At 32.3% G+C, this 23,777-nt stretch overlaps 1 protein-coding gene across 2 annotated transcripts in view; it reads right to left on the bottom strand.

The window, feature by feature from the left end:
• LOC108908315 (cGMP-dependent protein kinase, isozyme 2 forms cD4/T1/T3A/T3B) overlaps positions 1-23,777 on the bottom strand; it is a 137,647-nt gene that overhangs the window by 8,857 nt on the left and 105,013 nt on the right. For both annotated transcript variants that reach the window (XM_018712337.2, XM_018712339.2), the window contains exons 2-3: positions 15,087-15,566; positions 6,246-6,574 (exon numbers count right to left, since the gene is read on the bottom strand). In XM_018712337.2, the coding sequence (XP_018567853.1) occupies positions 6,246-6,574; positions 15,087-15,236 (479 nt within the window). In that variant the 5' untranslated portion in view covers positions 15,237-15,566. The remainder of the gene's footprint in view (positions 1-6,245; positions 6,575-15,086; positions 15,567-23,777) is intronic.

The raw sequence follows: 23,777 nt of genomic DNA, 5'->3' as shown, positions 1-23,777 counted from the left end.
CCGGTTGGCATTTGACCACCGCCCTAATTAATGAGGTTTTCCAGGTTTCCCTCATTCCTGCACCGAATGGTGGTTAGGGCCTACCAACATAAGTCGTTCCTGGGCGCAAATGNATCATTATATGATCCTCTATACGAGGTCAGTCAAAAAATTAATTCACATAATTATCAGAAGATAAGTTCCGATCTAGTAATTGTGTGGCAGCAACAGATATTTGTTTAAAATTATCAAAATGAATATCACATGAGTGGCGTCATTTATTAAAGTTGGAGCACATTGTATACAGGGTGTGGCGTGTATAATCTATAAAAATTAAACTACAGCTTCCTAACAATATTTGTAATAGAAAAGTCTTATACTAAAAAGTTCTATTTTTGCGTTTTTTTTTTCGTAAATTAAAGTTCAATTATGGATCAAAATATTTTCTCTGGAACGGTCCTGTTTGTGTGCTGTACGATGAGTTACGTGCTGTAGACCAGCCGCGTAAACAAATCGTCGTTGAAAGATAGAAATATACTTCTCAATTTTTGGGGAATTTTTCAATGCAAAAGTTAATTCCATTAAAATATGGAACAAAATGAAATAAAACTTACCATTTCCAGAAAAAAGTAAATAACTGAGCTGTCAATGCAAATGACGACAAACGCATTTTTATTATTCAAGACCCGCTACGATAGAAAATATTGACAGCGATTCTCGGTGATTAGCACATGTAACATTGTTTTTAAACGGATTTTACACAGAAATAGAACATTCTACCAATCTGAACCAATACCTTTTTTTATTAAAAAACTGAAATTTCATATTTTTCAGTCAAAAGTAAAAAAAAGTAAAAGCATAGAAAAGTTTGGTTTCGTTTTAGTAGTGGACTGAACACGTAAGAGTTAAGTTAGTTACCAAATTTCTTAAATTTATCTCAACTTGTTTCTGAGTTATTTACAAAAAACCATCATCAGAGTTGCCCCATTAAGTCGCTATAACTTCCTTAGGAAGAATTTTTGAACACAGAATCTTTGTTTATGCAAAGAAAAAGTAATCTTTTTGCACATAGAACACCCTGTAGAAATATTGCCCCCTAATTAGACCACATAGAACACCCTGTATATTATTGCATTTTCGGATGCTATGTGAAATTTGAACTGTTACAGACGCAACAATAATTTAACAACTAACTTGACAAATGTCAGGATTGTCCAGTTATTTTAATTGTTTTTGGAGTGTTTCTGGTCATGGCCAATTTGATAATAGGTCTGATACGAGAAAAACTGTGCAAAAAATAGAAAATTGCAAATATCTCTAAAAGTAGTAACGGCAACTCTAAAAATGTTTATATGGCTTGAAAGGAAATTTCAATCCGCATACGACAGCGTAAAAAAATACAAGACGTTACATTTATGTTAACAAAATTATAACTGTTTGAAGTTATCAAAATGTAACAGCAAAAATAAAACACCTAGTATTAAATGTTTTAATTTGTTGGTATACCATAATTTAGTGTTACCTATCCCCTTTACAGGTACCAAATTTTTTTTTAAACTAGCAATAAACATTATTACATATAGGTACCTACACATGGATATTGCATATTATTCAAACATTTCAAAAAAGCTACTACGAAATGCTTAATATCGTAAATATGGTCAATATGAATTTTACTGTATATAAATATAGATCAAAGGCATAGCTTATGTAATGGATGCGTTTTTCTATTTACTGTATATCCTAATATTATAAAAAGAAATATAAATATTTTAATAGCTCCCGAGAATTTTTTTAAATGTTTATATTATGTTTGTCGAAATTGACTATTTCATTGCACATATTTAAAACGTATAGGAATTATTCACGGTCAAATTTCTAAATATAACTTTTTAAAGGTGGAGACTAGATAAATTAAAGGCTTAAAATATAACATTATAAATACATAAGTTGATCAATTACAGTTGCCAACCAAAATTATTTAATATTTAATTTTAATTATTTAATGTTAAATATTGTTTTCTTGACTACAAATCTGTATGATTATGATAGATACCAAAACTATGGCAAGATTTTTTTTAAAACTTGCAAAATCTGCCGAAAATTTGATCGATATCAGGCTTTTAAACTAGATATTAAAGGGAAAAACCGATAAAATCAAGTAAATCAGAAAAATCTTTATTTTTATCATGTTATGGGACGATATTAATTTTCCATTTTCGGCCACCTCTGCCGTTGTTTTCAGAGAATCTTCTGAAGAGACCAATTTATCCAAACATCAAATAATCTAAAACGATAACATGACAACCAGCCCGCAAATTGTTCAACTATACCCTACTCCAAAATTTTCTGCGAAGAATCAATTAGTGATATTGGTTGTTGTGTCAAAATTATGAAACTATGGATTAAATTTATGTCTTTTTTTTTAAATATTCGAGAAAAAATATATATAATGCATGATTATTATCATCTAATTTTTTAGTACATATTCCTTTGAGTTGTAGATACATTATTTTCCTGATCATTTTAGTAATAATACTAAAGTATACAAATGCATTTGTTTTAGCATCGAGAAAAGGTATATTTCATGGCATACACAATTCTTGGACTTTTAGTATCTTCTAAATAGAGCTTTGGCACTAATTTAGCAGTTATTTCCATCTCCAAGAGCTAAAGTATAACGTTCTGGTAGACAGAAAATTAAACGGTGCAAAATTAATTACTTGGCAAGTTGTCAAACAAATTGTAAAGTAGTTCACTTTAACTAAATTAAGTGACCGAAACCTCTGAATCGCAAATATACTTTGCAATACGATAATGAACAAAAAATAATTCTCAAAAAAGAAAGATAATAAATAGTAATAAGAAGTCGTATATTGTGAAACATACAAAGTTAATCGAAAATTACACCCTACACTATATTCTTTTTAGAATTAATAAATTGTACTTGCGTTTATTTTCCACTTTTACTGAAATGATTCTTAAAATGGTACTATCCGCTTGCTTAATTGAAATTTAAAGGAATATACTATATATTTTTCTTTTTTTGGTTTAAATTCAGATTTTAGTTTCTGTGCGTTAGTTAAATTTGTTTTTAAAAAACATACATTCCTTTAGTAGCATTGAATTATACCCCAATAACCAGTAAAGATCTAGCAATAAATAATTATTATCGGAAACTTTGTGGCGACAATCAAATAAATAAACAGTACTACTTAATCTATATAAAGCTAGTAAGCGGCAATATGAGTTTTAGTAGCAGAGATAGGCTAAATCTGTCTTCAAGTCGTGTGCCGCTCTATGCTCACAATTCAGAATGCTAATGACCGACACAAAAACACGTGTCATACACTCGACTAAGCAATGCGTCATTCACTAACATACACACAAACAAGGATGAAATGCACGGCCAATTGAATGTCCTTCGGTAAAAAACCTGGATTGTTCACTAGCACGACAAGCCGACAGGGCAGGCTTTAGGGTGCCGCTAGATACGTATCGAATAAATTGATCGATGCGAAGCGTCGGATCAAAGGCAAACATGTACATGTTATTGTACAATGACGCGGATTACTAAAATGTGAAGTAGTTGATGTTGCCACTATTAGTGAAAATAGCATCAATTAAAAACTTCGACTATTTTAGATATGTGACCTCGATAAATGTTGAACCGTCCTTTTAGTTTTTGAAAAACACTTCGAACAACAGCTAATTATTTTCTACAATGGCTTTCCTTATGAGTAACAAATTATTAGTTCGTTACCTTTTGCTTGTACTTATTATTACGTAGGTACTATACCTACAGTCCGTACAATATTTGTTGAGATCGAATTCCAAGAAGACCCCTGCGTTACTTTCTTGGAATTAACCGCGTTCGACACTCGAGATAGAAAGGTAATGGCGACGTGGCGTTCACCGTAGCAGCTTACAGTGCATATTGTGTTTTGCAATTACGAAGGTGTGGTTCTTCGTAAGTGTATCCACCTGTGTAATTTCGTATTAAAATAAATCTGTGGAGGTGGAAAATAAAAGAAAAGAATTTAATTCCCAGTCGAAGAGTATCGTGTTTATATTTTAATATTCTGAAAATAACGCGGAAAATTTCAAGGCACGCCTCTGCCGCGGAAAATTGTTACAGTAGTTTCAATAACAGAACTTTATTGGTTTTTTCGTTTTTTGGAATTTTATCTCAACAAATATTGTACAGATTTTATATATTTTATGGTAGGTTCCATGTATAGCGTTTAGTGCAGAAAAATAGACACAGGATAAAATTAAATAAAAGAGAACCCGACCTACAGCCAACCCTGTACCACATTGCAGCCGCCCTAGCATTTCCGAACTCTAAGGGCTAATCCACAGTATAATGTCGTATATTGTTCGCCTGCATAAAACTGAATTTTTCCGACATTTTTGAGCGCAATTAAAATGAATTTTAATTAAAATAGAACAGAAGTAGAAATGACAGAAAAATGATATGATTATGAAATTAGTTAATTTGTTGTTTATTTCACTGAAATTCAATACAACGCTAGAATTAATAAAAAAATGAGATATAGTCTTTTTTAACAAAATATTTTCAACATTCATTTATTTTTTTTTAGGTTCACAATACAGATGAAGAAAATTTTCACACATAATTTTTCACTTTTCTTTAATTTAAGTAAACAGTAAGTTTCACCACTAAGAAATGACTGCATGAGACTTCCATTGGCATAATGTTTGAATGTGAAATTAAGTTAACTGTCAGGCAGATACTTAATTTATTGCTATTAAGTACTGAATGAGTTTAGTTCGAGAGTTAAAAACAAGTTCAGCTAAACGAAAACAGTGACTTAATAATTGAAATATTCAAAGATTTATATTATAAATTAAACTGAATCCAAACATATAAAACGCGTCTGGAAGATATTACAGAAACTCTTTACGATCCAGATAAATAATCAATGTCATAAGGAAGTTAAAAAAATATTTGCTGTCTATAGAATTTGAGTCGGCAGCTACCATCAAGAATCAATATTGACACACATTGACGATTTTATGGGAAAATTGAAATGGAAAATTAAAAGGAAATTAATAATATTTTTGCACTAGGCTTTGGATTATTCCTAACTTGAATTTTAATACTCAAAATTACTAAATTAGGTATAGACTTTACAGGTTCATAATTCACAAGAACCAAAGGAGTTATAGATCCAATTTATAAGCATATCAATTATTTAGTATGCGATCATTGACGTAAAGTTGGTTCCAGATGATGCTATTACTTGCCAAATATTTGGCTAACCTAAATAAATGCCGTATCGTGTGGGTGCTTCTTCATATTAATACATTTGAAAGCATATCTTCACTTGTCAGATATTCGCCAAAGTTTGGATATATTTTGTTTTTTTGCTCATATTTCACATCATGTACTTGGTGCATAGCAGAGCAATATCCGCAGAATTTACCCCAATAATCTGCAAATATTTGACACATACAGGGTGTTAATAAACTTATGTCAAAAATTTAAAGGGGTGAAAAAGGAGCAAAAACTGAGTTAACTGTATCGGAACTTTAAGATCTAAAGTTAAATAAAAATGTGTTTTGGAACTGCTGAAATACATGTATTTTATCGCGGCGAATACTTACAAAAAATTCTGTAACATTTTTTACGAGTTTGTAGGTTTCTTATGAAGTCGGATTGTATTCGAAAGTCAGTTTGTAATACATTGTCGTATTGATTGCTGTGCTGTTTTTCGAGAATACATTTAATAGCAGTATTTCCAATTTTTCTTTTGAAAATGGCGCATTTGTTTAGAAATCGCGAATATTATGATATGCTCATAATTTATGGCGGAGCAAACGAAAATGCCCACAGAGCTTGTCAAGTGTACCGTGCACAAACAGACAACCTTACGCAGATAAAATACAGTATTTATTGCATGTGTCCCATGCAACCTCTTTGGATGCAAGTTAAGAAGCTATCTATATCTTCACTAAGACAAATTGGTAAAAACATGACGTAGGCAAATTTGGTATTAACATCTATGTGCTCTAACATCTGGTCATCTGTTGGGAAGGAACAAAATATATTCAGGGCATCTAAACTTTGGATCCGGAAATTTTTTAGCGTCCCCCTTAAATCAGGCATAGACAATATAGCTTAACGCTCCAGACAGCGCTTGAAATAGGACATAACTTTAAATTTCCGAATTTAACGCACGTAAATACTAACGCATGCCATAAAGATATGAATAATAAGAATTACAGCAAAATATTCTTACCTTTCGCTCTTGTAGATAGTGGGGAATGTCTGCTGGCTTAATTCCAAGATAGACGCCTCACTTTGGGGTTCCGCGGAAATACCGGCGCGTTGCTTTCTGGGCCGCAGCCCCACATTATTGGTCAACCCTTTAGGGCTGGCGGGGTTACACACAACTAAAACACTTTGAAACTTATCCAACTGAGAACGCAAATTTTGAATTTCGATATCGCGCTGTTGCAGGGACCTTTGCAGTTCCTGGATCCTCGCCTCGCGAAGTAATTCCCGATCGATTTCCTCGATTTTTTTAGTCAGTTCCTCGATTTTCTCGTCCTTGAGCGCCAGCTGGGTCTGGAAAATAAGTCATCTTTAGTGAACTGTTTCGTATCGCCAAACTATGGATATATATTTTAAGATAAATAATTAAACCTAAAGAAATCATCATAGGTCAAGAACAAAGGAATTCCTTTTATAGGTACTCGTATTTCTTCGCAAGATTGTTTTGTGAGTATAAACATATTTATTGAAAAAAAGATTTTGATAAAACTTTTTTAATTAAGATATTTACATAATGATATTAGATATAACAAATTATTATTGTACGGACTAAAACCCCGTCCAGTTAAGATGTAACACAGTTTATAGGTTATGTCTCACCCACAATCAAGAGATAAGTGTTTACATTTGAAACAGTTTCATCTTTTAAGGGCACAGTCTACAACATGTTATTCACATCGGTCTTACAGTGTGAAAACTAAGTTAAATCTGGTATTAGAAATGAGACAAAACTGCATTAGAACGTATCTAATGGGTTAAGTTTGTGATTGGTATTACAATATGGTACATATACAGGGTGATTCAGAACTTATTAAAAAAAAAAATCTGGATGTATAGGGGACCCTTACAAACACAATTTTGTAAAGAAAAAAATCAAAAAGGGCAGTTCGAAAATGATTTAAAAATACACTTCTGCACGGCACTGGAAACTGGTTCACTGTAAAACCTGAACTCGCACAATTCGACTAGCATGGCGGTGTGATAAAAACGGACAAAAAACTTTTGCAAAGAAAGAAATAAATAGAATTTTATAGCACCTATTTTATATCGGCAAATTCAACTGCTTTTGCCTTTATTGTTATTAATAATTAATAAAATTAATTTGTGTTTTTAAATAATAAAATCATTTGACATACCCGATGTTACAACAACAATTATTCAAAATATTATCCACCAACGTGTAAACACATTTGGGTCCGTCTTACTCAGTTTCCACGAACTAACACAAATGCTGTCTTGTTTCACTATAACACAAATGCTTCACCATAATACAAATGTTGTCTTGCTTCACCATAAATTAAAACGATATCCATCAACTCCGAGTTGCTATTTATGCAAACCATTTTTGACACCAACTACTAAAAAACTATTGTAAACACCACAGATAACAGGTAAACACGACGACAATTGCAAAATCGGATTTCAGTATTCGGAGTCGCTGAGGCCACGTGACTTTCCACGCGTATTGCGAATGACGCTAGAGACTATAGTTGTCCAGCTATGTAGTGGTTGAATGTACTATAACTTCAATAATTTTTTTCTCGAAAACTATAAGGATTTTACAAAATTGTTTTTACGATATTGACTCCATTTTTCATGCCGCATCTATTCCCAAATTTTTTTGGATAAGTTGTGAGTCACCCTGTATATGACGGTAATGAACTGTTGTTAATCTGCAAGGAATGTCAGCAAAACTTTGCAGAGGCATAGCGTCCTTATATAGAATGAGTGCACAACGTTTTCTGAGGTTCCATACCGCCCTGTGCAGATTTGTTTATCCCATACAACTTTTTAACATCACAGGATGAAAATAGGTTTAAAATGTGCGATACATCTTGTCTTTTTTCATTATGGCCAAAAAAATATTAAAATATGCGTTGTGACGTCATGTCATATCCGTCAATGTAAATGTGGTAATTTTTAGATTATTTTAGTTTGTAGTGGCTACAACCGCCCGACAGCATTAGCTACTAATTTCACCCTTATATGAGCAACTCCTTCACTGTTGCCCGTTTCATTCACTAAACTGGTAGAAATAAACAAGGATAATAAACTAAAATTAGCACTATCTGTTAAAATAATATTTAGTTGTAAGATATTAGTAAATAGTCGTTTATCAATTAAAACAGTCAAATGTCAGACTAATAAAATTTTAATTAAAATTCTAGTTACCAAAATTTTCAAATAAAATTTTAATTGGTATTCTAATTCCTATAAATTACTTTTACAAATATATTTTGCAAAGAAAAATCATCTAGTTTGTGACAAATCGTCCAATGAGTAATCCATGAGTAATTAGGCCTCTCACGGCCTAATTAGTAAGATGTTAAATTACCTATAGACATTTTGGATCGTATCAATGTCCGATATATCAAAATATATTCTAAATAAATCTGTAAATCCTTACGTAATTGGAAAAAAGGCAGAAATGCCTGAAAGAGGGCTAGCTATTACAAGATGTATTATTTTCTTAATAAAAAACCTTCTCTTAATTTTTTAATAGTATCTCGCTTATTATTAGAGATGGACCCAACAAACCCTACATGACTATGCTCGACAGGGAACATTCTATCCAAATATGTAAAAATATACGGGGTGTTCCATTTAACTTAACAAAGTTAACATACGCGGCCATTTTGTTTGGACTTCATTTGTTCTTCTACTATCATTTTCGAAAAATTCATAAAAAATCGTGCAACTTTTATATATCACATTTTTTTATAACTCTTAAAACAAAAAAGTTAAAGGGGGGGTCAAAATATAGTGAATCACCCTGCACCTTTCCTGTTTTGTCCAGCAAAGTGAAGATACTTAATAATTGTGTTTAGTGCATGTGCTTCATAAAAGCTTTCTGCTGGGTGTGATTATGTTTATAACTCCGTACGCGATTTTCTGTACGTTCAACAGGTGCAAAATTCAGGAAACGTAAGATAAACGTACGAAGTAAAAATATGAATTTTTCCTTATTTTGATTGTTTTATACCATCAAGAAAACTTAAATATAACTGGTACAGTGAAGAGATATTGTTTCTAACTTGCTGGATTGCGCATGAAAACGCTCCCTTAATGTGAAAATCTCATAAATAATAAATGCTTTAATTTTTATGTGATCAGGTACAAACATGCAAATAACTACTTATCGATTCGATTGACAACTTCTACAGTTGAGGAACTTGATTATTGATATTGATCATATATTGCTTTTAAGTGCTAGCTACTTCCAAACTAAAAAAAAATGTTTAGGAATACTTCTAGATAACAAAGGAACACGTAATTTTTAGTATTTCAGTAATGTATTGAACTTTACACATAAAAATTAATGTAGCCATCAATTTGGTATTTACTGTTAAATGTTATTCTACACCTAATTTTGAAATTCTATAAATGTTCTCTCTTAGCGACTCTGAATCATCGGAAAATGGGTCAATTATTTACAAACCTAAAATTCTTCGTACTTATTTTAAATCGCGGTAGATATATATTTCTATAAATTACGGTAAATGATAAACATTTTTTTATAATTCCACAAATCTGATAAAAAAACAGTTAGGTATGAGTATATACAACGACTTCGATGTGATGCTATAAAAAAATTTTCAAGGCTTCGAATTACTAACACGGTTTGGAAATAAATATTTTAACTCTACTTTACAGTGGGTTTACTAAGAACCAGAACACTGATAACATTTCTATTAATAAAAAGGAGTGTTTTTTAGTGCAAGGCCTAATAAGAAGAAAGTTAAAACAAGATTTATAGTTTCTTTTCTTAATAAAAAAGTGCACATTACTGATTTCGGTATTCTTTAAAATAGGTATCTATTTATTAAATTTCCCTAAAGAAATGATAAAAAATACTATTCCAGACACTGAAAAAAACCTGGAAAAATTTTTTTTCTAAATATTAGATCGGTAGCGAATTCGTACGAAAAACTGTTGGTACAAAATCACACAAATTCTTAAACTATTCGTATGAATACAGTGGTTACATCGTTGTTAAAGTTACACTACCTTGGCGCTCGGAAAAATGGGTATAGAAATATTTTTTTGATGCAGCTATTAAATATACAGAGTGTTTTCAAAAGAAGCGGCACAAATGATATCCGTGAGTCCACAGCTAAAAAGAACTCATTTTGCATTAAAATGACCTTAGTAAAATGAATAAAAATATGGAATAGCGGTTGTAATTCTGCCCTCCTAAGTTATTTTTTGCTACAATTTTTTTGTTTGACAAAAATTGAATATTCAAAAATACGTATCAGGTAGCCTGGTTTATTTTAAAACTTTTACCTCTCTTACTTTTTTGCTTTAAAACTAACCCTTTATTAACAAAAAAAATAAATTTATTATCATTCGCACTACAATTCGCAGGATTGCAACTATGAAATATTTAAGTAGGCGACTGTCATGCTATCTTCTGTCATTAGATATTTTGTGATTTATGAGAGTACCTGCTTCCTCGGATTTGCTACTCAATAATTTTATTTTTGATGGTATAATTTTTTATTGTCGGAAAAACTGTGCCACAGCAAGAAGAATATACCACGACAGGCATCCAAATCGCCTAGTTCCTCACAGAGAGACTTCGAGAAACTGAGAGAATGCAGCCTCATCGCGAGGGAAATAGCCGAAGACCTTATGTTCGTACTATTGAGTTTAAAAAAACAGTACTTAAAAATTTTGAAGACAATTGCCAAAGTAGTACAAGAAAACTATCGATGCAGTTAAACGTCTTTCACAGCCTTGTTTGGAATATTGCTCATGACAATCTTTTATATCCTTTCCATCACCAGTCAGTGCAAGCCTTACTGGAACATGACAAGCATAACCGAGTAGCCATTTGTTAATCTTTCTTGAATATTTCACAATTTGAATTTCGTACCAACACTACTTTTCACTGATGAAGACACGGTTTAACAAATTTGCATAATCTTCATTCATGGGCTGAGGCAAATTCTCATGCTGTACATATGTAAGATATAATTCCAGCACAATTTTAGTTTGAACGTTTGGGTAGGAATTCTAGGAGGTACACTTATTGGCCCTTTTATTTTACCTCGCCGGCTTAGTGCAGCTGAATATCTACATTTTTTGAACGAACACCTTCCAGTATTATTGTGCATGCTGCACCATTATATGTACGCCAGGCCATGTGGTACATACATGATGGTGTACCTGCTCACAGCCCAACAACAGTTAGGCAATGGCTTAATTTAAAATATCCCAATTGTTGGATAGGTCGCAGCAATGAAGCAGCTACCCCATGGATTTTTTTCTTTCGGAACATATTCAAAACACTGTTTATGCTACTTCAGTTGACAATGTTGAAGAGCAATAAGAAAAAAATTTTCTGGCAGCTGACGAAATCCGCAACAATTCCGAATTTTTTGTACGAGTAACCACAACTTTAAGAGACGTATTAGACTGTGTTTAGAACAAAATGGAAATTAATTTGAAAATATTATTTAACAAGTATTTTCTTTACCTTTTCATATTTTCTACGAAGAAAGGAGGATAGAAGAACAAAATAAATACACGACAGCTTTTGTAAGATCGAATTTTTGGAACTTGTACAAATGGTGAGACTAACACTTTCTAGACAAATTTCTCCCTTATTTTCGCGGGTGCTTTGGGGATATACTACACTACTGAGTCTCTTTAAGTACACAGAGGCTCGATTAAATCGGTGACTCACAGAGTGTGGCCTCTCCTTGTAAGTAAATAATTTTTCGCATGGTTGACTTGTCCATTTAGCGAAAACGCTGGCTATGTCCCATAATAGAAAAATAAGAAAAAAAAATAATACACTGGTGATAGTGGGCCATCTTCGCCACGAGAGAAAATTGCTGAATGCAGACTTCAGTTTAAATAAAAACGTACCTAACTACCTGTTGGGTGTACCAAAGTGAGTACCTACAGATTTCCAAAATCGACATATCTGTTTGTTGTTCTACAGGGTGTCACAGAATAACTATTCCTAATTTTCAGAAATGACAGAGGGCACTTTAATAAACGTTTTTTATTAATAAACTAGTGTCCGGAAATTTCTCGGTGTCAAGATAAACTGGAAATCTTTAAAAACAATTTGAATTACAACAGGAAAGAGTAGTAACTTACTAAATTGAAGCAGTTAAGGAACATTTTATTAAGAAATAATGCAGCAAACTTTATAAAAATTGTTTGAGGTTACGACCACCATTTTCGATACACAAGTTGTAACGATGTGTAATCGACTGACGAATTGTTTGAAATAGCTGCGTATTTTCACAAATATCATCAAATGCTAGAATGATTCGAGCTCTAACTCTTCTTCTGTATTAACAGGTGTCTCATAAACCAGTGATTTAATATAACCCCAAATACAAAAATCAACTGCAGTCATATCTGGTGAACGTGCAGGCCGAGAAATACCCCCCCCCCCCCTTCCGGTCTATCCACTTGGAAATTTAGACAATTTCAGCAATTTAGTGTGTTGGTGCACCATCATGCTGGAAAACAATATTTCTTCGAATATTAAGTGGGACGTTTTCAAGCAATTCTGGTAGAGTACGTTCCAGAAAAATCCTGTACACTGACCTTCTAATCGTGCAGGCAGTAAATATGGTCCCACTTCATAATTGTCACCAATTCCAACCCAGATATTAACAGAAAACTTACATTGAACGGCGTGAGAATTTATTTTCTTCGCTCGCTCCAAATGTATTGCGTGTATTAAAATAGACATCTCTTGCAAAACATGCCTCGTTTGTCCATAATACACTCCTAGGAAATCTTGGTTCGTCTTTCGGCAAATTGAACTCTGTTGGGATACTCAGCTGGAATTAACGATTGCACTTATTAAATGTGAAATGGATGCTTCTGGTATTCCTTTAGTACCTTCCATACAGATGTATGGCGCATGGGCAATGGCGCGAGTGCTTGTTTTTGGGTTATTTGCAAATTGTTGCAAAACTTGGTCCTTAAAGTCAACATTTCGAACAGTATGATTGGCTCCCGAATCTATTTTATTTACTTGGAATTCACCAGTATCTCGAAAACCCAGATCCAATCTTGAAAATGATGTATGACATGAGATGTGACGCTGAGGATGGTGCTCCGCATAAATTCGCCTTGCTTCGTTAGCATTACCGTAACCTGCTCCGTAGGCAAAATGCATGTCTGCTAATTCAATGTTTGTAAAATGATGCATTTTCAATGAAACACTAATTTATCTAATAAAAACTAATTTGTGACAAGTAAAATGAAATCTACGAATATAGTTGTAAAGGTTGCTATAATTCGACTTGTACTTTCCCGATTTATTTCATTTTATCTCGATACTGAAGAATTTCCGGATACTAGTTTATTAATAAAAAAATATTTATTTAAGTGCTCTCTATCATCTCTGAAAATTAGGAATAGTTATTATGTGACACCCCTTATATTAATAATTTATTTAAAATGATACGCCATTGGAATCGCAATCCCCCACGCCTTATCTGTCGCAAAGATCAACGTGTTCAGGACGAGTCACCGCCTACAATTTTGGGATTCTAGTATACACATCTGTATTTTAACTGTAAAAAGCAATTAAGATTATAAAGATATGAGAAACGTAGATAACAGCGCGTCAGTCACGAAAATAATAGCTTTATTTATAATTCCCCATTTCCACGTCTAAATAATATAGACAAATAAACAAAGCAACGAAGAATTATTTAAATGAAATACATATAAGCCAGATAATCGCATAAAATGACGTACTTAACTAATTATTACAGAGGGCACACGGGTCGTAACCAAACAGGAATATAAAAAATAAAAAGACGTAAAAGAGAAAATATAAAGTTTACAGTCAAATATGGTTTCATTACAGTTAAATTTCGGAGTCTATCACTCAGCGGTAAATTGTGCGCGGAAATTTAATGTATTTGGTGGTAAACGGTAAAATTTGTAATGATATATCCATGTGATTCCAATTTCTTTTCTAACTCTGTACAGTGCAATATTTATGTAATTTGTGTATGGTGCTGCTATGATTGGGATTACAACAGCTTGTCAAATATGATGTGGCGGGAGCGGAAAGTATTCGGAATACAGGGAACAGTCTCCGATACACTATTTTACGTTACGTTTTGCTGCAACAACGTTTACGCTGACAAAATGTTGCAATAATTTCCGTTTATATACTCGTATTTTCCCTTTTGACATTTTATTTCACTTATTACTTCAACCAATTGTTAATATATGTTATGCAAGTATTTATAAATATATACAGGATGTAACTAAATTACTTGGCAAACTTTAACAGAGAATTCTATTTACAAACCAAGAAAAAAAATTCTTATATACATGTGTCTAGAAATGCTTAGTTCCAAGATGCAAGTTGTTAAATACAGAAAATTATTATTATTAAAAAACGGCTTTGATAGTTTACAAACGTGAGTTGACATAGTTTTTTTACATATCATTATGATAGCCTTTACAAAAATGTTTTGCAAAATAAATCACGTAGTTTCATTAATTTTGAACATCCAATATCTCAAAAACAAATGTTACTATCGGACCATTTTTATTAACTTGTGGAATCTGTTATTATATAATTGATTTAAACAACTTGGTGACAACAGTACTTTGCAGATATACAAAATAAACGAATGAAATTCACCGACTGCCACCTGTAGCAAACAAACAACCGACAAGAAAACTCACGGAATGAATTAAGTCCGATTCTGTTGTACCTCGTGTATCGAATTCTATTAATTATTTCTAAACTAATCTTAAAAACTACGTACGTGATTTGTTATTACAATTAAAGAGTTTTGCCTACCTGTAGGTCCTCGAGATTGGCCATCTTCGACACGTGGTTGTGGTGGTTGCCCGTATCGCTGAATCTGTCGGTGCCCAGCACCTGGGGGGCTTCCTCGTCGACAGCGTTCAGCCGGGACGAGAAGCAGAGAGTACCGAAGCAGACGCGCATACGATCGGCCTAAGCAACGCGGCTCACGACGATTTATCCGTTACTGTTTTGATTCTTCTCGGGAATTTGGATCCGGGCCAGGAACGTGTGTGTGTGTGTGTGTCGGTTTTTTAGATGGGACTTTTTTGTTGAAGCCGACAATGTGTTTATCGTGAAAACACACTCTCAACTGGCTGCAATGTTTGAAATGTTGAGTATTGTTTTACCTATTTAATAGTTGGTCGTTTGGAGTGCCGCACTTGAATTTATCAGTGCCAGATAAGTGACGGGTTCATGACACTGTTCTCTGCCGAGATCGCCACTAAGATCAACATCGTTTCCAAATCTGACCTGCAACAAAATATATTTTGTAGTTAATTTGATTAACCAGATGATTATTTTTAATTCCGCTATTTTTTATCAGCGGTCCCCAAAATGATATTAAATAAATCCGCTAAGGTAAATTTATTCGTGATGGGAATGAACGGGGTACGCTTAATCACAGACGACTAGAACGAGAACAAAACTAATTTTAATTCCGCTATTTTTTATCCGCGGTTCCCAAATGTTATTTAATAAATGCGTTTAGGTAAATTTATACGGGATAGGAAGGAACGAGGTACGCTTAATCACAGACGACTAGAATGAGAACAAGACTATTCCACCCTGCATATGATGTGGCCAAGCTAAATTTTTGTGCACAAGGTCATTCACATGATCCTCTTTCCCCTTTATCTTTATTCTTATTTATCTTTCTATTTAGGAAAAAAAATGTAAAGACCAAAGTTTTATTAAATTTTCTTGCCATACCAAAGAAGTACATAAAAACAAATCAATGTCACATTTTTGAAATATAAACGAAATTTGAGTTTTTTTATGGAACATTATATGATATGTAAATACTGTTGAGTTCATTTTTCATTTGAATGTGATATACATATTTTGAATATACAAAAAAATGATTGTGAAGGAAAGTAGTTCAAAACAACCACTATTCTCTTATGATGGATACTCCATTTGCCTACAATTTAACTTTTTAAATATTAAAAACTACCCTTTACTAATAAAAACACAGCCGCACAAAAAAAAGTGGGATGTCCGAAATACAAGAACATAGTATCCATATGTTTCTGGGGTCGCAGTTCAAGGTCGAATGTAGAGAATCAAAATATAACTACATATCTATACGTTTTTGGGGTCGCTGAATCCGAATCCGGAGTCCGTTTGATCAGTTCAAGGTCAAATATAGAGAATCAATTGCCAACGAAATAAACCAATACATCTATATGTTTCTGGGGCTGCCAACAAAGTAAACCTTACATGTCTATACGTTTTTAAGGTCGCTGAATCCGAATCTTGGGACCGGACCTAAAAAAATAAAATAGAATTTGAGTAACAGATAAGATTAAAGAAAGAAAGCTTTAACTCTGAGCCCCCGACTAACGAGTCAATTGATTTGACATGACAAAATTCTAGTATCAATAAGCCAAATTAAGTAAGCTTCAAACTAATGTGTCAGTTAATGCTTCGTGTACATTAATATACACAGTGAGTCCATGTCGATTGAGATTCTTGGGAGAAGTTTTTGTGCCTTGATAAATCACATGAAATCACTATATCTCACTATTAGGTATGTTATCGAGACTACTATTCACTTTTGTAGTATGTATTCGTTGTCAAAAGATCCGCGGAAAAAGTGGATTTCTTTACATGTTTATATCCCATCTACCTTGGTACAGACGTTCCATTTCCTTAATATATTGGTGAAATCTTTCTCCCTGCTCCTCAAATCATATAAAATTATTCTTGATTGATCTTTCTGCTATACTAGCACCGTCGGACTATATTTTCTTTAACGTATCGAAGAAATCTCACCAATCTGCCACCAAGGGAACTTCAAAGTGATGATGGTGGACAACGACTTTTTGTGCATTTTCTGTCATCGGCTGAATTACTGGGTAAAGGCGTTTGTGACATCATGGCAGATACAGGGAAACCTGTTGCAATGCTTTTAACAAGATAAACAACCACAGTATTCCAAAACTGTAGAGCTGAGTTACATTATGAATCAGGACATACATTTTTTCTCTTCATTAAGTTTATGTGTCAAAATTCCCAAATACCCAAAGTAAAAACTAAACTATGCCACATATAAATGAAGAAATTCAGACAATATTTTAACACATTAAAAACATTAAAATTAGATTATTAGACCAAAGATACATTACTCCAAATTTTGGCAAAACTTGGGCTGGCAAAGGTAAAAATTCACTGAATTTGCATACACCACTTGAATCAGTGGGGAAGGCACTGTAAGACACCATAATTAAGAACCTTAGAATTCTCGTAAATTATATTGTGATAAAGAGAATTCGGCAACATTAAAATATACAGAGTGATCCATTAACGGTATTGAGCGGCTGTATATAGAAAACTAGAGGTGCTACGATTTTGGGGTAAAAAACCTATTAACAAATACGACCAAAAGAAATTGATTTAAAATATTTTCAAGTCTGTAACTTCACCGCTAGAGGCGCAACTACTATAGTATAACAGAAAATTGTCGGTTTTTCGAAATTTCGCTTATATAACCTAAGTTGAAAATACATTTTTTAGATACACTGTTAAACCCTTCAAAAATTTTGTTACAACTTTTTTTGTTATTACCATAGCAACGTCAGTATGAAGGACGCTATCTTGAAACTTTTAAATTGTCATAACTTCTAAATGCCTTAATCGATTTCAATAAACGATGGCTGATTTTAAAGAGCTATTAATAAAATTTATATTTATGATATAGGAATAAAAATATTATTTTCCTGCACAACGGTAGACGACGCTAATGAGAAAAGTTTTGTAATTGTCTCCGCCGACTAAAAAATTAAATGCAACAATATGGGTTTTTATTCATGGCTTGATCAAGCCATGAAAAAAACCTATATCGTTGCATTTAATTTGTTTAGTAAACGGAGAAAATTACAAGACTTTTCTCATTAGCGTTCTCATTCAAAAGCAAACGACGATAAGCTCATGGTCCATAAGGAAATCGTTTTATTCTGTAATGTTCTATTACGTTATTAGGTTATGTTACCAAAATTTTCGAAATACTCTGTGTGTAGGTATATTTATGTACATTGTAAAAAAATCGGTGTGAGTGAAAGGTACAGAGTGAATCCTTTGAGTGAAATTATTGAGTACATCTTCACTCAATATTGAGCATTTTGATTTTACTCATTTGTGATAATATTTCAACTAAAACTGGGTACCTACTTTCACTCAAATATGGGTACCCGTTAAATACATTGTGCAGATAAACTCGTCTTTGATATACTTGTAACTAAATCGGAGTAATGTCCTCATTATTGAGGGACCCCACTCCATACTATGGTTGTCGTGCGTTGTCTTTGTCTATTCTCATCGTCCCCAGTAGGTCATCTCGTGGCGTAGTGTATAGCGTGTAGTGCTGAACAAGTGTCCGTTAATTCGGTTATTTTAGTGAAAATTATGTTTAAATGCACCGGTTTGATTACCATAATTAAAAATAATAATATATTGAGCCTCGATTACGAGTAATATTTAGTTAAATGGATAGTTAAATTGTTACCTATATTTACTTACGTAACGTATAATATAGGTTATGTCGATCTATTCGTCCGATCCGTTAACCAATTCCTTTAATCGAGACCTAAAATATTGTCTCTAAAACAGATGCGAACTTATAGAGTGAAAATTTCACTCAATCAGGTGGGGGCAGAAATTATTATTGAGTAAAATTGAGTAAATTTGAGAATTTTTTTTACTTTGTAGCACTACATAAATTTAGATGCTTTTTATTTAATTGTTCGGTTTAAATAAATAAAAATATATAAATAATTTATNTCATTCAAAAGCAAACGACGATAAGCTCATGGTCCATAAGGAAATCGTTTTATTCTGTAATGTTCTATTACGTTATTAGGTTATGTTACCAAAATTTTCGAAATACTCTGTGTGTAGGTATATTTATGTACATTGTAAAAAAATCGGTGTGAGTGAAAGGTACAGAGTGAATCCTTTGAGTGAAATTATTGAGTACATCTTCACTCAATATTGAGCATTTTGATTTTACTCATTTGTGATAATATTTCAACTAAAACTGGGTACCTACTTTCACTCAAATATGGGTACCCGTTAAATACATTGTGCAGATAAACTCGTATTTGGTATACTTGTAACTAAATCGGAGTAATGTCCTCATTATTGAGGGACCCCACTCCATACTATGGTTGTCGTGCGTTGTCTTTGTCTATTCTCATCATCCCCATTAGGTCATCTCGTGGCGTAGTGTATGACGTGTAGTGCTGAACAAGTGTCCGTTAATTCGGTTATTTTAGTGAAAATTATGTTTAAATGCACCGGTTTGATTACAATAATTAAAAATAATAATATATTGAGCCTCGATTATGAGTAATATTTAGTTAAATGGACATTTAAATTGTTACCTATATTTACTGACGTAACGTATAATATAGGTTATGTCAATCTATTCGTCCGATCCGTTAACCAATTCCTTTAATCGAGACCTAAAATATTGTTCTAAAACAGATGCGAACTTATAGAGTGAAAATTTCACTCAATCAGGTGTGGACAGAAATGATTATTGAGTAAAATTGAGTAAATTTGAGAAATTTTTTTACTTTGTAGCACTACATGATGCTTTTTATTTAATTGTTCGGTTTAAATAAATAAAAATATATAAATAATTTATTAGTATAAAATTATTATTTAATTATTATAACTAACCTTGCTATGGAATGTTCACAATTATTATTATTAAGAATTATTTTTAACAAAGATATTAATATATTTAATAAGAGTTATTAATAAACCACTCGATTCTGTAATGCAAAATATTTTAATCCTTGGCTATTTTTTATTATTAGAATTTTAAAGTAGTTTACTGTATCATTTTATCTATAACATTCTCAAATTGTTAAATGGTCAAAAATGCTATTATCTTTATTGCTTTTGAAGTTATAGATTAGAAAACTGAGTGCAATGGTGGTATCGAGGGTGGTACGTATGTAGTTACGCATATTGTTATACGTTGTTATATTACTTAAAACTTTGCTTTCGCACGTTTTTTAACAGTTGAAAAATTGATTCGAAATTTTAAAAGGTAATCACCCTCTGGATTATTTTTAAACTAGTACATTCCTTTAATATTCAAATGAGAACAACTTACAAGAAATAATAAAATTGTATCCCTCTATATCTCAAAAATGATAATTTGAACGAAAAAACCCAAAAGAATGAGAAATTGAGAAAGAAATTGTAGTAATGTAACTTTCTTCCATTTACACATATGGTATTTTCGCTTAATACAATATTCAAAAAGAGACATCTGTTTCACAATTTTTTTAACATTTATGTTAACTGAATATTTAAGAGAGATGGACAAGCACAATATTTTTTCCAACGTTACATCAATGTTTCATTCTGTATCTAATTTCATGTACCGGGTGGCCAACTAAGAACAGCCGCCGGCCATATCTCAGAAAAGAATCATCGCACAGCTTTAGAAAAAAAATTACATTGAGGAAAGTCGCTGGAAAATGTTTACTAGTCTCTAAAATGGCCGCTAGATGGCGTAACAGCCACGACTAAATAGAAAATTGGGATTTTCTCCATAGTTTACTGAATTAAGGGGTATTAAAAATATAGGTATGCAGTGTAATCCTTAATCAATGTTGACTCTTTTTTGTATAACACTTTTTGTTCTATCTCCAACAATAAAGTAGTGGTACATTTGTACATTTGGCGTTATATTTCAGCACTACAGAAAGTTTCATCAAATGGAACTTACAATGTGTTGTTTTTTACTTCTTATTAATTTTTTGATAGAAAAAAAATATATAATTTCGGTAAAATAGTAATTTTTAGTGAACAACAGGACCTATTAACCCTGGTTTTGATGTCACAAATAGTCAAGTTCTTATGCGTAATCTTAAATATAAGCTTGTTTCGTATTTGGTTATCGGCTTAATACTTCATACAATATAAATTAGGGATAAAATTACTCCTTATCAATATTCAAAGATCTGTTTAAAATAGACAAAAATTTATCTTATCACGCTCAAAATTAACAGACAAGATCACTTCCTTGCACCTAGAGTGGTTACCTAATATAACTTGAAAAACATTGAAGGCATGCATCGACGCAGACGGAGGTCATTGGTCAATTTCAAAATTTATTTTAATACGATTTCTTTTAGTCTCGGTGGCACAATAAAAAAAAATCTTTTTTTGGTGTTGTAAGATAGTATTTTTTTAAATCTTGTATTAAGACCCATTTAAACTTACAAAGCATCTACCTTGTGGTATTTATAAATAGCTCAAGTGACAAGTTGACGCCCATTGAGTTTTGTTTAAATTGCAAATTTCAGACAGTCCTTTTTATCTAAACTTTGAAAAGATAAAATTTTATGTAGTGACTGACGTGAAAACATTGTGACTTATCGATGATCGAGTTATTTACTAGAAACTATAGCCTGTTTATACAGGGTGTCCCGGTACTTGATACAAAAAGTCGAGTATAAATAGATGAGGTCAAAATAATATCAGTTCTTGATATAATTTTTTTTCACACGCGCCCCCACAAAAAAAAGACACCCCCTCAAAAAGGAAAAAAAAAAAGTTATTTTTATTTACAGTCTCTAAACTATTAACTTCAGCATAAATGCAAATTTGGTGATCGACAACATAGCATACAACTTGTTTTAGATGTTGTAAGTGAAACTTTACTATGTCCAGAACGTCAAGGACGGACTATGACCAATGGTTAAGCACCCAGAATTTTTGCATAGATGAAGATCGCAATCTGTCTGTATCAAAAATAAGTTCCCTGAAGAATTTGTCAATGATAATACGCTCTTGGTTCAACTCGGTAAAATTAACAGTTTAGAAAATATTTGTGATTTTATNATATAATTTTTTTTTTCATTCGGGCCTTCATTAACAAGTTACGGCCTCTCAAAGGTGAAAATTAAAGTTATTTTTATTTACAGTCTCTAAACTATTAACTTCAGCATAAATGCAAATTTGGTGATCGACAACATAGCATACAACTTGTTTTAGATGTTGTAAGTGAAACTTTACTATGTCCAGAACGTCAAGGACGGACTATGACCAATGGTTAAGCACCCAGAATTTTTGCATAGATGAAGATCGCAATCTGTCTGTATCAAAAATAAGTTCCCTGAAGAATTTGTCAATGATAATACGCTCTTGGTTCAACTCGGTAAAATTAACAGTTTAGAAAATATTTGTGATTTTAGTTATAGTGCATATCGAGCGGCGCCTCCACTATTTTTTGTTTTTAATTTTTAATTGGACATAATTACTACGTTAGAACTGTGCATATTTTTAAAATAAGTGCCTAGAAAATCTTACTGTCTGCTATTATAATTTTCACTAACAAAATTTGACAAACACACTTTACATAACGCAAAATAGAAAAACAAAACAAGAATAAGTTAAAATTAAAAAAATAATTTAAAAGAAAGAAAACTATCACCTTCCAAACTCTTCCTAAGTCTACGAATGTTATTAAACACACTTTACACAAATAGAAAAACAAAACAAGAATAAGTTAAAATTAAAAAAATAATTTAAAAGAAAGAAAACTATCACCCTTCAAACTTTTCCCCCAAGTCTACGAATGTTATTTGTTTGTACTCGAAAAAGCATTTCTGGGGTAATAATTTACTAGGTCCATACGTTTTTGAAGAACGTCTGAATGGACATCGATATTTGGAGATTTTACAAATTGCATATTGAAAATCTATTTTGATAGTTTTCTTTCTTTTAAATTATTTTTTTAACTTACTTTAACTTATTCTTGTTTTGTTTTTCTATTTTGTGTTATGTGTAAAGCGTGTTTGTCAAATTTTGTGAGTGAATATTGCATTAGCAGTTTAACATAGTAATTACGTCCAATTAAAAATTAAATACAAAAAATGGTGGAGGCGCCGCTCGATGTGCACTGTGACATAAAATAACAAATATTTCCTAAACTGTTAATTTTACCTAGTTGAATCAAGAGGGTATTATCGGTGGCAAATTCTTCACGGAACTTATTTTTGAGACAGGCAGATTGCTATCGTCATCTATGCAAAAATTCTGGGCTGTTAACCATTGGGCATAGTCCTTCCCTGGCGTTCTGGGCATAATAGACCAGGCGGTATCTGTTTTGGTTTGGGTGAATCGTATATCCACGGAGATTTTTGGCTTTTTGGCTTTCAAATATCACTAGAAATTAAAATTTTTCTATGGGCATAAAAAACGTGGGCTTAACTTTTGGCGGCACAATATGTTAAAAAAATTCGAAAATTATCATATTTTTCTTCCTATTTAATTATGTATCTTTTCAAGAGTTGATTTTAGGCGAAAATGGAAGAGGAAAAAAATTTTTGCAATTAATTTTTTTACAAAACATGTCTAGTTAAATATCGAATGAATCATGATTATTATGGTAAAAATCGAAAAAATCGCAAAAATGGGGTTAAAAAACAATACTTGGTA

The sequence above is a fragment of the Anoplophora glabripennis genome, unplaced genomic scaffold (assembly GCF_000390285.2).
Source record: "Anoplophora glabripennis isolate ALB-LARVAE unplaced genomic scaffold, Agla_2.0 scaffold198, whole genome shotgun sequence".
Lineage (NCBI taxonomy): Eukaryota > Metazoa > Arthropoda > Insecta > Coleoptera > Cerambycidae > Anoplophora > Anoplophora glabripennis.
This window is presented reverse-complemented; position numbering and strand designations above follow the sequence as displayed.